The sequence below is a fragment of the Camponotus vicinus genome, unplaced genomic scaffold (assembly GCF_025532165.1).
Source record: "Camponotus vicinus isolate PSW18456_S1 unplaced genomic scaffold, iyCamVici1.0 SCAF_6, whole genome shotgun sequence".
In the NCBI taxonomy this organism is placed as follows: domain Eukaryota; kingdom Metazoa; phylum Arthropoda; class Insecta; order Hymenoptera; family Formicidae; genus Camponotus; species Camponotus vicinus.
The window spans coordinates 2,998,464-3,013,432 of NW_028141978.1; the positions used below are offsets into that span (position 1 = coordinate 2,998,464).

At 38.5% G+C, this 14,969-nt stretch overlaps 2 protein-coding genes across 3 annotated transcripts in view; one reads left to right on the forward strand and one right to left on the reverse strand.

Annotated features, from left to right (window-relative positions):
* Window positions 1-14,969, reverse strand: part of LOC145973681 (uncharacterized) — a 204,302-nt gene that overhangs the window by 81,513 nt on the left and 107,820 nt on the right. The window lies entirely within an intron of this gene.
* The window catches only part of LOC145973679 (uncharacterized), a 170,478-nt gene that overhangs the window by 70,138 nt on the left and 85,371 nt on the right, over window positions 1-14,969 (forward strand). The window contains exon 1 of one of the 2 annotated variants that reach the window (XM_083103217.1): window positions 13,011-13,301. The exons of the other annotated variant lie outside the window; for it this stretch is intronic. Coding sequence (XP_082959343.1) covers window positions 13,211-13,301 — 91 coding nt within the window. The 5' untranslated portion in view covers window positions 13,011-13,210. Of the gene's footprint in view, window positions 1-13,010; window positions 13,302-14,969 lie in introns of those variants that run through there. 2 annotated transcript variants of the gene reach the window in all.

Below are 14,969 nucleotides of genomic sequence, written 5' to 3' on the forward strand. Positions count from 1 at the left end.
ACGTGATCGAGTGATGAATAATGAAAATTTAATTGCAATCGGAGAGCGCGAGGGAGAAATTCCGAAGCGATCTTCGAGGAGTCATTGATCTGCGAGGCGTTCACTTCGTCGTTTTGCGGTATCCACGAAAAAGTTATTGCTGTTGAAGCTATTGAAGAACGTGAGTTGACTGGAATCGCTCGGCGGAGAGTTGCCCAAAGTTTTGCCGGAAAAGGCGTCGCCTTAGCAACCACTCGATAGTCATACATAAATGGCTACACGCTTTCAGATACCTCGTATAAGTGTATACGGGGGCTCTATCTATTAGTAGTCAACGAAACTCCATATAAATCGAACAATAATAAAGCGTAACACTGTGTTCCTCGCATAAGCGGCATCTCTCTGTTATCTGTATTCACATCGTGTGTATTCTCCAGCATTCCATTTTATTATCTAATGAAGCATTTGCTTTCATCATTGCGCGCTCACGTGAGTCGCGATGCTTTGCATACCGCAATTATATACACATTTACCTAAAATTTATAATTAAATATCTCTGTGTGTGGGCGCCGCCAGTTTATTTTAATAATATTAAAATAATAAGAGGAATACTCTGTGCGTAGAAACAATTATTAAGCAAGCAATTATTACATCATCGTAATGAGATGCACGAATAACAGGATATGGATATTTTAACAATATTAATTAATGTTAATTAATGCCGTTTCTAAACTAAAATATTGTTAAAAGGAAGAAAAAAGAAGAAATATGTTGCCCCCCTTCCTATATTATTTGATAATATCTCGATAAAGCAAGCATAACCAGTTTCAAGATTTAATGATATTAAATTTTAAGGAACTCTCTCTCTCTCTTTCTCTCTTTCTCGCTCTGTAATTTGTAATATGTACGACTCGCAAGAGCAACGAAAGCAAGGGGTGAGTCACACTCGCAAAGGATCACCTACACTTAACAAGAGCGTAATTGGAGCAGGTGGTCGACCGGCATTGCGGTCTCTCCTCGCATACGTAACTGTCCCAAAGGTATTTTGTCCTCAATATATAAGCGATCTGCATCCTTCTCCCGCTGTTGTAGATTCGGCCATTTTACGCATACATGATCTTTCGTAGCGCGATTAATCGAGAACAAAATTTTCGAAGCGACGAAATGATCAAATTTTAAAATTAACACAAAATTCTATCTACCTCCGTTATTTCTTCTTCGAATAAGTGAATATGAATATTGCAAGATCTTTAGGCTGTCTGTTTGATTTAGCGTTTTTGGAAAAACAAATGTTAGTGAATTTTTTTACAGTTTAAAGTTAATTCCCGGATTTAAAAATTAATATGAATTTTATAAATTTTATCAAAGATTTTTTAGAAAAATCTAATAACTGACACAATTACGTAGTAAATAAATAATTAAATAATTACGAATAAACGTGAATGAAGAAGTTGACTATTGTCAAAGTTGGACTATTGTTCTTTGTAGGTTGACGATACTAAAATATACAAAAATATCAAGTGATGCAATTGAAGTGCATCCGATAATTGCAGCGCTCACGACATTTGACATTGCGATGGAGGGCGGTGAAAGCAATTAGATCGGGCGAGGAAATCTGCGAGGAAGCACAGGAAAACTACTAGTTTACTCTCCTTCTGTAAACCATCCGGGCAGGATTCGGACAAGATCCAGACAGAATCCAGTCTTGTAGTTTCATGGCACTTTTACCGAAAGAGTAAATTCTCTCGCGCGGCCACCCCTCCGCTCGATAATGTCGCCCGAAAGTGGGTAATTGGATTCCGCCGTAAGATACCGGAACAGGAAGCTGATGGAGTTTCGGGAAAGAGCCGACGAAGGCTCTCACCTTTCTTCTTCCTCCGACGTCTCGCTTTCCATCCTGCCAGTCATCTGCCATTAACTCTAAATCAATCCTTCCGCGCCGATAAAGTTTCTCAACCCTTAAGCAAGGTTTCTCGGTGCCTCGAAGAGTCTCGCGGTGAAAAGCCAGCGTTACCTTGACCGACGATAACATCGCTGTAACTAGCGCTCAAGTTGGTTAATTCGCATCGAGAGCTGGCGGGTATGATGTATCGGTCGTGTTAGTTATCGAGAAGGAAGTGGTGAACCGCACGAGTTATGAGCGTCATCTATAGCGAGGGTTTCCGGAAACATAACTAATCTTGTATCATAAAGAGACACATACAAGTTACACATACATAATTTAAATTTATACATACATACAGGGAACTCAAAATTAAATCAAACTTCAGTCAGCATGTTCTGTGAATAGAAACAAGAAAAAAATATTATACAAACATTGAACCGAAAAATTATTTAAAAAATTATTAAAAATTATTAAAAAGTTATAATAAAAATATTAAATATGACAACAGTCGCTACTGATGTAGCTAACAAGAGTAAGTCGGCGATATTTATCTAATCAAGTTTAGTTAATGTTTTTTATTGTAATTTAATTGTGAAAAACCGTGAAAATATATGTCATATAAAAGTTAATTTGCGACAAGAGCTCATTGAGAAAATTAGTTTGACACTTGCTAGCACTCGTGAACTAAAACAAGATAAACATGAAATTCGAAAGTGAGTTAAATTAAATCTATCAACGATGTTAAATTTGTACTGCACTCGAGGGATAGTATTTTAAAATTGAAATTAAACGTATATATATTTTTTCTTTTTTTTCTTTTTTAAATATAATTTTAATGTAACAATAAAACCTTGTTGAGTAACATTTTGATCTTGTTTCTACTCGTAGAATATAGTAGCAAAGTTTGATCATTTAAAATGTATGCGTATTGATTTATGATTTTTCTGAAAAGAAAAAAATATATGTGTACTATATAAATCTTATTTTGCAAACTCATACAACTGCTGCTTTGACATGATAAGTAAAAGGAGACACTCGCGACGGTCAACACCCTCATTTTCTCCGTTTACCGACTCTCCTCTATCTCTGGTGCATCGAGTGATGCACACGAAGAAGCTAAAAGGCGCAAAAAGACGCCTCTTGCTCGACTTCAACTTCACGAGGAGGAACACGACGAGGACGAGAACGACCGATGTAACGGCAGTTACGTGGAAAAAGCGGTCGGTGCATCTGCGCAGAAACGTTTCTCTTAGCTTATACACCTCTTTCATCTCTTTATGCACAGGTGGACCGCGGGGATGGTGAGAATCAGGGCGGAGGAGGGAGGGCAAGGGGAACTCACGGCGGAGGTGAGGGATGCTCTGAGGAAAGCTGCGAAGAAAAACGCCAAGAAAATGCGAATCGTCCGCTCGACATAACCGGAGAAATGTTTCTCGCGCGATCTCTCGCGCTTCTACCTCGCTGCCTGCCTTTGACAGGTACTAATACGAATTTCGTCGGTTAGCTTCGCCCCCTTCTCGCCCCATCGTTATACGTCGCTTTCCGCAGAGTCTGCTTTAACGCGATATGTCATTGTCGAATATTTTCTCGCCGAAATAAATTCGACGAGGGACAGGAGCGTGATACAGCTGATTGCAGAATCGAAATGACAGCGTGAATTTTTTTTCTCGTGCAGGGATGTTGGAGATCAGAAAAATGGAGAGACACGAATCTACTCTCTATTTCGGACGATATTTCATATTTATAAAGCTCGCAAACTCATTATATCTGTTCACGATCGTCTAATCTTGCCACGCTTTGCTACGCCACTGGCAAGATAAGGAAACTCGGTCGCGTCGCTCCTCCGCCGAGGGGTCCATATAAAATTCAGGGGTTCTGAAAGCCGTCGATACGACGACGAAACAAAGAAGAGGAAAAAAAGGAGAAGCATTTCGTCGAGGAGAGACGGTTACGCGACTTTTCGTGTCGTACTCGTGATCGATCGTGTTTGCATTATCGTGGTATGCGGTCAATTTCGCAAGATTTATGGCTGTTTCGTTTGATGGCCCGAGTTATTTCTCAACTTTGACCATGCGAAGAAAATAGGGAGGCCACTTTTGCTATCCCCCTCCCTCTCCCTCTCCCCTCGCGTACAGAAATTTCGCCGTAAAATTGCCGTCGTTACGCGAATGAAATTGCCGTTAACGATCGCGCGGTTATGCCAAACCCGAATATTAATTGAGGGTTTCTCGCAGTGCAAGTCGAGCGTGTCCACAATTTATGACATTCGCTTAACACACGTGGCGATGTTCGTTAGGCGAATCCCGTATAAATCGCGCTTCGAGCTCTCCTGTATTGTATTTCATTTTTAAGGGGAAACGTAATTATATCGTGCAATATTTGGAGCAATTTGATAATTAACCGACAGCTTTTTTCTTCTCTTGTTTAACTTAATGTTTTTTTTTTTGACGTAGAAATAAATAACGTGAAACAATTTTTAAATCACTCGGCGCACTCAGATTTTTTATTCGGGGAGAACGAATTATTTTTTTTCCCTGACAGAGCATTCGGCCGCCGGTTAATGCACCTGTCTGCAGGTCGTTTAATTATTCTCGACATTACTCCGCAGCAAGAAAGGCAGTAGACGGTGGAGGAGAAAAGGGGGATGGGGGGTTGAGTTGAGAATAGTCACCGGACGGGACAAATGGCGGGGACGTTCTTGAAACTCGTTACAACTTTGAGTCAGCCGGTTAATTTGTTGTTTGCGCTCTGATTCCGAGGCATTCTTTCGTTGCACTTTGGCGGGGGCGAAGGAGAGAAGGGGGTGGGCAAGACACTCTACGCATTCCAAGGGCAGACACGCGGACGCGGAATAAAGTTAAATTAATTCATCCCGTCCGAAAGGATAAACAGCCCTCGCCCATAAGACACTCTCTCGTTCCGAGCTCGTTTATCCCCTTTTTCCGCTCCCGATATCGACGTAAAAACTAAATGAACGACTTCCGTTCTCGGAGGCCGAGCCGCGGTTCGCGCTCCAGATTGCAACACGAATAGTTACATCCGGTCTACGTCCGCGCTCTCGCCGAATCGATATTTCGTATATAAAAGCGTGCCCCAGATTTTCATGTGTTTTTACGAGCAAAATGTTGGACTACGTGCGAGATGCAGTTACTTTTTTCTTTCTTTTTTTTTTTAATAAATTCCAGGGCAAATTCTTTTCTGGGGCGACTTCGGCGAATCGATGCAACGGGAATGAGGATTAAAACGAGAGTAGCGGAATGATTAAAGATATCTTTCAAATGTTGTAAATTACTAAAGTTCGCGTAATATGATAGAGTGCAGTATCATGTCAAGATACAAAAATTGGACTAAAAACTATAAAATAATACAATCTTTTTAAATAAATTTTCAGCGTTTGTGATAACAATTTAATTTGACCAAACCAATGTTTTTCCATCAAAACTAAATTTTTAAAAACAATTTCAATTATTGAAATATTCAATATTATAGTATAAATGCTAATGTAATTAAAAAATCTTTTTAATCTATTATTAAAGACAGCTTTGAAATGTTACAAATTACTAAAGTTTGTAATATAATAGAGTGTATTATGGTATCATTAAAATACAAATTTGACCGTATAATAGCTATACTGATACAATCTTTTTAAATAAATTTTCAGCGCTTGTATTGTAATAAATCTTTGAGACAAATGCCGATGTAATTAAAAAATCTTTTTAATCCAGAAACAGTCGGGGTATATACACTCGCATTGTTTTATCAGATAACGAAAGTTTTTGTGCAACGTTCGCTATGGATTTATTTCCGTAGAACTTTAAATTAGAATTTGCTCCAAGATACAATTGGTATCTTACTGCCTCGTGCGGTTCAAAATGCTCCATAAATTTGCCGTAATATTGCCGTTTCAGTAAACGCGAGGCGAATAATTTTTCTTCCTTCGTGGAGGCCAGCTTGACGACTTTTTCTCGCTACTTTCAATAGACCGCGCGACTTTGCTCGCTATTGGATCAATTTGCGGCTCGACGGATCGTCTTTTCTCGTTTTCGACGATCCACTTCCTCTTGGGTTAATCATGTCCGACGAATTCCACGAATCAGGCGAGCAGAAAGTTTTTAATCTTTCTGTCTAGATCTCTGACGGAATTACGCGACAGTTATCTTCGAAGATAGTATGTATAGTCCGTCCGTGAGATTATCCCGGGATTAAGGCTCGCATTAGGACAAGCCTCAATTACTCTCGTCCATCGGCAGAATGTTTGCCGGTATTATCCGAATTACGGAGGAGCCCTTTAATTAAATGAAATTCCTCTCGGTTGAAAAAATCCTCGTCGTGACGAAGCCACGTCCCATGTTGAAACGCGTCGTTGACCTTGAAAAAACCGGGACATTTCGACTTTAATTCGAATGGTTTGTTCCACCGACACAATTCTTCGTTTTATATAAATTTCGTGCAATTTTCTGTTTCAACTTGGAGGAGCTTTAACAACGGAAACATTAAAGTGCCGTATTATTTTAGCGTAAACTTAAGCGAGATCTCACATATATTAAAGGTATAAGTCAGTTTAAACTTTTAAACGTGCACAATACCCAGAAATAACAGTCGAGTGAAAATTAATTCTGAGGTACGTTCGAAGTTGGAGTCTATCAAGATTTGTTACAATGTCACCTTGAAAGATTCGCGTTAATTTTTTAAAAAATTCATCTACATCTCAGCGAATCGTAAAATTTTCCACGATGTAATCGCGATTAGTTCGGGTTTATCGCTTCCATTATCAGCTGCACCCTACTTCGACACACTAAACAATTTTAGAGGCTTGATTAACGCCATAAGTTACCTTCTAACGTTTCATCGACCTCTCTCTTTCCCTATGGAAACGTAAAATCGGGACGACGACGAGGGCCAATAACGGTTGACGTTACGGAAAAATAACAACGGCGCTTACGATTATTGCCTCGGCTTTGTCGCGTACGATTAATTCTCGCCGACATTTTTAGCGGCAGCGCAGAAAAAACCCCCGGGCGAGAGTCACCCTCCGCGGCGGGGCTCTAATCGATTCCGAAACGAGATTTTCAGCGGCGACACGTGCTCGGCATTTACGAGAGAGCGCGCGTCCCACGGATACAGAAATAAAAAGTAAAAAAAAAAAAAAACGCACGCGTGATCCAATTCTGCGGTAACCCCTGCGCATGTTGAAGAGGACGAGTAAAAAACGTCGCGCGATGCCGTCAGTCGCGTTATTATTTTCCACCGCGAATTAGCAAATGGCGCGAAGACTATACACCTAGAGTACATCGAAGTAAAATTACCAACATTCCCTGTAAAATCAACTTATGTCGCGAATATGCATTTTTTCGAATCGCTGAAAGTACGCGATCTTAATAGTGAAATACCTTATGAAATCTAAATTATTGTTACGGAAAAATATTTTATAACATCATTTAATATTTTAATAATATTTTATAACATCATTTAATATTACCAAAAAATATTTTATAACATCATTTAATATTACGAAAAAATATTTTATAACATCATTTAATATTTTAATAATATTTTATAACATCATTTAATATTACTTACTGCCTTTTATACTATTTTTTAGATTATCGATAATATTAAGCCGTTGATTTTGTTCCTCGAAGCGCTATAGAAATGGACCCGTAATCGATTTTGGAAGACAGTCTGGCGGTCCGCTTCGGCGATGCAGCTGCGTCGATAACGATTCCGTCGAGACAAATCCCCGTCGTCGGAGTGCAAATTCATTTCGCGATCTACGTGTGAATCTACTGCGTTAACAATACCGGGCGGTAACGATTTCGCGGACGACGAGTCCGTGCGGAGCACTTAAAAGCCGGTCGCTTCTGCGGAGAGGAAGAGGGGATTACATTCGCAGAAATTTATTCAAAGATATGGAATATCTTATCGAGTCGCTTCGGTGGTATCGAGGGTCGCCGATTCGACGACGATGCATCGTTCGTTGGCGCAATTAATACAGCCTTGAAACACAGATAGTTCATGATTGCGCGATTTGAATAACGCTTTTATCTTTCGGCGCTAAAGATTCGTGTTCGTAAATTGTAATTATAATTATAAAAATAATTTTCATTATGATTCGGCGCACGCGCGTTTTATATTTGTAATATGATTATGAAAAAATATACATCAGATATATTCATATAATTATGAAAAATATATGTCATATAAGGCATATATTATGCATATATTTTAATTTTAATAAAGAAATCGAGTTTTCGTTATTTTTCTTTACATAAAATTTCAATACCATCCTAAAGATTTTTACAGAGCATTGGAATGAAAGAATTCTCCGCATTTCGCGAAATAATGCGATTCTTATGCTCGGTACTTATGTCGCGATTTTTCCCACGCGAGCTTAATCGTTCGTGATAGTCCCGAAGAAGGACAAGGAAGACTCGAAGAAGAGAGAGAGAAAGAGAGCGAAGGAAAAAGCGTAAGGAAGCACGAGGAAAATGTCCGGCTATTTCGTAAACGCGCAATTATTTAAATAGCGTGCCATTAAGGACGCGTCCGCGTATTCTTTACAGAAGAGAGAAAAGGAGAGAGAGAGGAGAGTGCAAGATTCCAGGATCATACATGTCAGAGATGTTATCCACATCGTCGCGGCTTTCTTCCCACGATTTCCATTTTAATTAATTTTCCCCTGGTCGTGTGTCTCCTTCAGGACCGTAATCGACTCTAATCTTTAATTGAGCCAAACTTTTCAATACTCACAAATATAAAAATAATCTGATTCGTCCGACGAATTATTATAGATCATGATAACAATAATAATAATAATAATAAATAGCAATATATTTAATTACTAAATCAATTTTAATTATTAAAAATAGAAACGTTAATTACTTGAAAATTCTATCAGTTCTCATTGAAACAGGAATAAAACTTTCAAGAATTGCTTCGTGTTTGAGGCGGAGTTTTTTTTTCGACGTAGAATCCAAATATATTCTCGAGATAAATCTACCCTAAAAGTGCATCTTGGGACATTTCTCTGGCTACGATCCTAGCCTCGACGCTTTGCCGTGTCGCCAAGCCGTAATTTACCCTGAAAGCTGCTTAGCGAAGCACGAAGGTCCGCTGTTGCTTTTGTGTTCGGGTTTAATCGAGATTAAGATTAATTAATAGGTAAACGCGCGGAATCTCCGCGCGGAATGTGTGACAGTTCGCGGCCGGCTGCCGCATTCTTTCGCATCCTTGTTTAATTCTGCAAAATGGGATTTCGCGTTGCAATGTCCGATTTAATGCCTCGTTGCGAAACTGCCCGAGGTGATGGAGAGAATTCGCTTTAATACTGAGATATTAATTTAAATCGCTGCTATTAAAATAAGCAACGTTGTACGCTTTTTTTCAGCGTATGCGAAAAGCCGTCGCGATGAAAACTAGATTGAGGAAAGATAAAAGAGAGAAAGGGCCTGTTAATAAGTGGCGCTTCAAAAGCGTAATAAAACGTTTGTGTGTGGATTATGTAAAAGAGATTTTTACGGTCGTTGATGTAAAGCGGTACGAGACAAAAGCAAAGAGCGAAAGAGAGAAGCGAAACGACGCAACAACGATAAGTAAAGAATATAAAAATTTGTAGAATTGTTTAAGCAATGTTTACAGAGTCTTAATAACGATTATTACAAAATGCTTCTCATAAATTTTTTTATATTTCACTTTGCGCTATCAATGCGAACAATAGCAAATATTGTTAACAAAACCAGCGTATTAAATTATACGAAATGAGTAAATGATATTTTGTTGGCTAAAATGCGCAGCTAAAATTTTACATTAATAATAATTAAATTATTATTTAATAATAAATTATTATTTTATAATAATTAAATTTTTTTATTTATTCAAACATAAGAGAGCAATAATGTTCTCTCTTTTTCTCTCGCGGTTTCTCTTAATATAACAGACTTTATAAAATATGAAAAATTTTATGAATGCAACGTTTTATATATGTATCTTATCACTTTGGCCACTCAAGTATTTCCCGATATAGCTTGAAATCGTAGTATCGATTTAACCCTTTGGCTGGCTACGAGCTACGATACACCATCGTGTCATCGCTTCACGACATCGCGATGGATATGACAGACATGTCGTACGTTATCGATTTTTCTCGCTTGTATGACGCCGCGATATGATGACCGGCGAAGTTGGAAATTGTGGCGTTGTAATAGTTGGTAAGATTTTTTTATGGACTAAATGTATGCCTTGCGTCGATTTAAGGGATTGCAACGTCACGATAACGCCATTATTTGATTAATCATTATATTTATATAGCGATAATTCTTTTCCACATTGCCGAACAATTGTGTAATTATTAAAATTTGTGTTTATGAATAAAAAAATTAATAGAGTTGAACTTTTTTCTTTTCGGAAAATACATTTTTTATAAATTAATTTAGCTCTTAATATAAGTCGTAATACAGGATTCTCAAAATTTGTTAAACTAAATGTACATGATAACTTTTTTGCATACTTTGTGAATTTGTTATAAATTATGTAAACTGTATAAATAATTAAAAAATTCTTTAGTCTTTCATTCTTCAGTCATCTTTTAATAATAAAGACGTACTGTTATTGATTTTTTATCAGCATATAATAAAAGAATAAGAAAGATGCACAATATAAAATTTTTCAGTTTTATATCAATTATATCGATGCATACATCAGCGGTATTAAAATGTGAATCACTTTCTTCCCCAGTTGTCAATCATAATATAAAGTATTAACATTTTCATCGCGTCTAATGATTTTTATATTATTATGTTACCAGAAAAGAACAGATTGATCACGTAATTATCAATGAAATTTTATACTTTTGACATTAAATCTCGCATCAAGCTGTCATCCGATTAATTCTCGTCGCTACCTAATTACGAATTGGAAAAATTTGTGCGAAAGAAATTCTATCTCTCTTATAATCTGGAGATTTACGCGATGGATCTCCGATGATCATCAGGGAATATCTTATTCTCGAAGAATATTTTTTTTCTCGACGAGAATACTTTTCAAATAGAAGAGGTTCGACGTCGCTGGACAATAACTCATTCGTATCTCTTATAAAATGAAATTTACCACGATGACTTTTCGCACCTCCTTAGTTTCCCGCAGACGACTTCTTAATCTCTTCACCTCGGCCGTTACTTCGACCACCGACGGCAATCTAATTTTCCGCCTAAAAGGAAAGGGTTTTAATCGTTCCTCGCCTGAATCCGCTTGTCCCTGACATCCCTTTAACCGAAAGGTGTTTAAATAGTCTTTTCTTTTTATCGTAATTTGTTAATGTACGCGTTTCGTCTTAATTACCGTATCTAACTTGCCTTAATTAATTATTATGCATGATAAATAAAAATATTTTGCCATCTTTCTTGTCAAAAGTATTATTTTATCGCTATATGAAAAATTATGTTTTTTACAACTATTATATATAATTTGTCAATAAATGCAAAAATAATAAAGTTAAAATTATTTTTCATATCAAAGTTAATTTGTCAAAAATTTAGTCTCCGTGACTGACATCTTCATAAAAGTATTTTCACGATATCACGATTTTCATGATTTGGAAGAAATTTACATTTCTCTCCCCTTTCTTTAAGAACTCGATTTTACTTACCTTTTACATATTTTTACAGTGTATGTAAGGAGACCAGCAACGTTGTAATACACACACATACACACATAAATATTCAATTTTCTCCTATTCGCAATTCGAGACTTCTCTCGTCAGCTGGAGAACGCTGTGAAAGTGCATCTGGCACTTCGACATCCCTTTTCAGGCAGCATAAAGCGCAGCGCAGCGCTTCGACTTCACGGCTTCGGGGCTCAAATATTATAACTTCGTATCCACCGATATGAATCCTCGCGTTCGGGTCCGCGCGAAACTTCCTCGGGTGTCGATTTCGCGAGTCACGCGGTCAAGATGTGCAATTCCTGCACTTTTTCGTCGATCCATCCTACCGATGCGAGATGTCCCACGGTCCACGAGGAATACTAAATTTCCGCGAAATTGAATGCAACGAGAAAGTTCGCCGCGATTCGGAGCTTCCGCGACTGGGAACGTTGTAACCAGGCGCGGCTGTAACTTCCGGCACCATCTGCTCCGCGTTGGAGAACATACTGTGTTCTCGGTTATGGTTGCGCGAGGATATTTAGAATGTCGGCAGAACACACATAGGTTGAACCTTAAGCTCAAAGTTTGATACGAGATTGTTGATATTTACTCTTCGTGAAATGAATTCGCTTAAATCTCAAAATACGCAATTGTGTCTTGTGAATTATATTTAATCCTTTCGCGCCGAATTTTTTCAAATATAATCGAGATGATTTTTCAATTTTCCATTTTCAGATTTTTATTTTAAACTCCTTATTTTCCTATAATTTGTCAATGAGATATTTTTATTTTAAACTTTTCTCACTTTTTTATAATTTTTTAAAAGTCTGATTTTAGCTACATATATTTTACTGCGCCTTAAAGTGATTTATATTTGCCGTTTGTTAAAAAAAAACATATATGCAGACTTAATTTGTAATCGCAAATGCAACCTTCTCCAAGGCATTTCCTCCAAGATACGCTGCCAAAGTCGAGTCAAGCGATCTCATTTCGAATTCTTCCTTGTATTCCCAGGTCATACAAGATTATCTTCGCTTCTTCATCGCATTTCTCGAACGATATTCCCCGCAATTTCTGCGGTTCGCGCATTTTCGCGTGTCTGCGCCGCGACATGTAATCCGGCCGGAAAGCCGGTTACGGCTCGTCCTCATTAACTCGCTTCAACAATGAGCGTGGGTGTCGGCGTAGTACGTCGCGGAGTCCTTTCAACCCCGTCCGCATCCACACCCTTCTCGAGAAGACTGATAGTCTCAGGGCGCACGCGCGAGTCTCTCTCTCTCTCTCTCCCCCTCTTCCTCTCTCTCTTTCTCTCTTCAACCATAACGACGACGACGACGACGACGACGACGACGACGACGACGACGACGACGTCGACGACTACGACTACGACTACGACTACGACAACTACTACTACTACTACTACAACGATGGGGGAACGATGCGTGCGGGGGCGGTTCGCGCGTAAAATCGTGGCGAGCAGCAGCGCTCAGTCGCGCGGGACACGTCGCGGGGTGCGGTTGGTTCGTCGTGGTGTCCGTCAGTCGCGATGGTGCGTGCGTGCGTGCGTGCGTGCGTGTAGAGGGGAAGAGAAAGAGAGGAAACTAGAGAGAACGAGGAGAGAGATAGACGACGTCTTTCTCTCGGTGCCTTTTGCGCGGGGATGATGTGGACGATGCGCGCGTGCCGATAACGATAAGGCCGCAGGGATGTGCCTAGCGGGGGGCACCCGGGCCCTCCTGCTGCTGGCGCTCGTGCTGTGCCAAAGTGCCGGCCGCGTCGATGGCAAGAATGATAACTGTAAGTACACATCTCGCGCGTTGGTGTATTGGTGTAATGTATCGGGGGAGATCGTAATCCTGGACGGGGGTGGAGGTGGACGGCTCGGTTGCTTATACGAGATTTTCGACGCAAAGGGTGTCCCTTTTTTCCTAGTCGTTGAGGATGTTTATCTGATGTCTCTTTCGCATATTTTATTAAAACTCTTCATGGGATATTTTACGGTCGATTTGGATCTTTTGTTAATTGGAAAGCTTGTTGAAGAACTTTATACGCTGAAAAAAAGACTTGATTAAATATTTTCAACTTAATTATTATTCTTTTAATTGAAATATTTAAGTAGTTAAATACGACATATTAACGTCCAACATGACATCTATTTAACTTAGGTACTTAAATATTTCAATTAAAAAAAGTAATAATTAGTAGAAAATATTTAGTAAGTTTACAATTATTTTTTTTCTCAGTGTATATTTGACGAATGCATAATGTCCAAACAATTTGGAGTTATTTAGATGTTCCTTGTCAATCATATGTGGCAAGTATCAAATATTGATATCGAATCAATCATCCTTACAATACAGTTGATTCTCCAATGCATTTATAAACTAAAGCCAATATAATGAAATAAATACGAATCATATGTATAATAATTTTAATTAAATGCCATTTAAAATGAATTGATGCAATTATAGATACCGTGTGATGCTGCAATATTAAAATAGTAAGAAGTGGGCTAATTAGAGCCAAGCGCAAGTAAGAATCTTCTTTAAGAAGATTTCCATGTAATCTATTTACGTCTATTTAATGCGTTTGGCTCTTATTAGTACTCTTCCTACCTGAGTTTTTATATTTAATAAATTATTTCATTTTCTTGTAATATTTCTTATAATATTAAAAATAAAAATATCTATTATCATATAAATGTAACTCTACTGCAGTTGAATAATTATAGAAATATAGTAGTATAAAAAAGTCACTTATCTATACTATAAATATAACTTGCCTATTCAGTAGTTGTGCAACGCTATATATCGTATTATCTCAAAATGCTCTTACATTAAGAACATTCGTTCGATTTGAACCTTTATCTTCATTTCTAGTTCGATAAAGTTATATTTCGACTCGAATGTAAGTCGATCTGTAAATTATAGACCATAAGCCCCGTTCTCAGAGTATTTCATCAGCCTCTTCGAAAGCGACACAAAAGCGGAGTATTCCCCGCGGGGTATCCACCCGTCCATCGACGTCGCGATATCGAGGCAAGAATCCGCGGAGGTACCTGAAAATTCACCGTTGCTCTCGATAACCGCATGGCTCGCAATAAAATCGTCTCGTGCCATAAAATCGAACGAGAATTCGCGTCACGGATTATCGTCGTTTCGCAACGATGGTTATAGAGATATTCCCGCCTCGTGCTGGATGCTTCTCATCATCGACATATGCTAAAAACACAATTGTACGCGACACCGCGTCAAATTGCCCGAATTATTACCCTCGAATTTCACCGCCGTTTATAGGCGAGAGAAAATTCAATTTGCAAGGGACGAGGATTGAGTTATACCGCAATAGTTCTTCGCGAAACCTTAGAGAATCGAATAGTCCCTGCGACAAGCGAGCGAGTTGATGGATCATTATAAAGCTCACTTTGTCGAATCCACTTTTGACAAACTTATTTTTCTCTCAATA